At 43.0% G+C, this 604-nt stretch overlaps 1 protein-coding gene across 1 annotated transcript in view; it reads left to right on the top strand.

Moving 5' to 3' along the window:
* Window positions 1–604, top strand: part of EMH_0054830 (growth-arrest-specific protein 8, putative) — a gene marked incomplete at both ends in the record, with an annotated part of 2851 nt that overhangs the window by 688 nt on the left and 1559 nt on the right. Inside the window, 2 exons of the mRNA XM_013497163.1 lie at window positions 57–200; window positions 422–496. Of these exons, the coding sequence (XP_013352617.1) occupies window positions 57–200; window positions 422–496 (219 nt within the window). The remainder of the gene's footprint in view (window positions 1–56; window positions 201–421; window positions 497–604) is intronic.

The raw sequence follows: 604 nt of genomic DNA, 5'->3' as shown, positions 1-604 counted from the left end.
ACGTTTTAGAAGTACAAGGGACCTTAGAAGAGGAAGCACAGCATATTTCAACTCAGCAACTCCTGGCTGCAGCTGACAAGTACTTTCAAAAAACCTTGGCTGCAACGCAAGCTAGGACCATGGAGTTTAAAGCAATGACTCAAAAAGAGGCTGATGAAACGAGGGAAGAAGTGGAAGCCCTCCAAAAAACTCTAGATCAAGTGAGATATAGTAGATAGTGTGTGCGCAAAAACCACTACGTGCACTGTGGGGACTTCATAATAGCCATAATTCAGATGTTGCCAAGCATCGTTTCGAGGTTTGATTTGGATGCACGGGCGTGATGTGTTCGTCCTTTCGGTGATTTGCATAGAAAACTTCAAAATGATTTCCTGCCACATATGTATCTCCAGCGTAGCCTGCCTGTTCCTGCTCTGCTTAGCATTTAAAAAAAATTAAGGAGACTTTCGAAAAGAGTACAGAAGAGCTTCAACTGCAATGCGAAAGGGAACGGAAGGTATGACATAGTGTGTAAACACACTTACTACAGAAATTAATAGCAGCAGTACTTCAGAGAAAGCAGAAGCACTGGGAAATCAAAGACAGCAACCCTTCTTGAGCCACA

This window comes from Eimeria mitis, genomic scaffold (assembly GCF_000499745.2).
Source record: "Eimeria mitis Houghton genomic scaffold, Emh_scaff2506, whole genome shotgun sequence".
Lineage (NCBI taxonomy): Eukaryota > Apicomplexa > Conoidasida > Eucoccidiorida > Eimeriidae > Eimeria > Eimeria mitis.
This window is presented reverse-complemented; position numbering and strand designations above follow the sequence as displayed.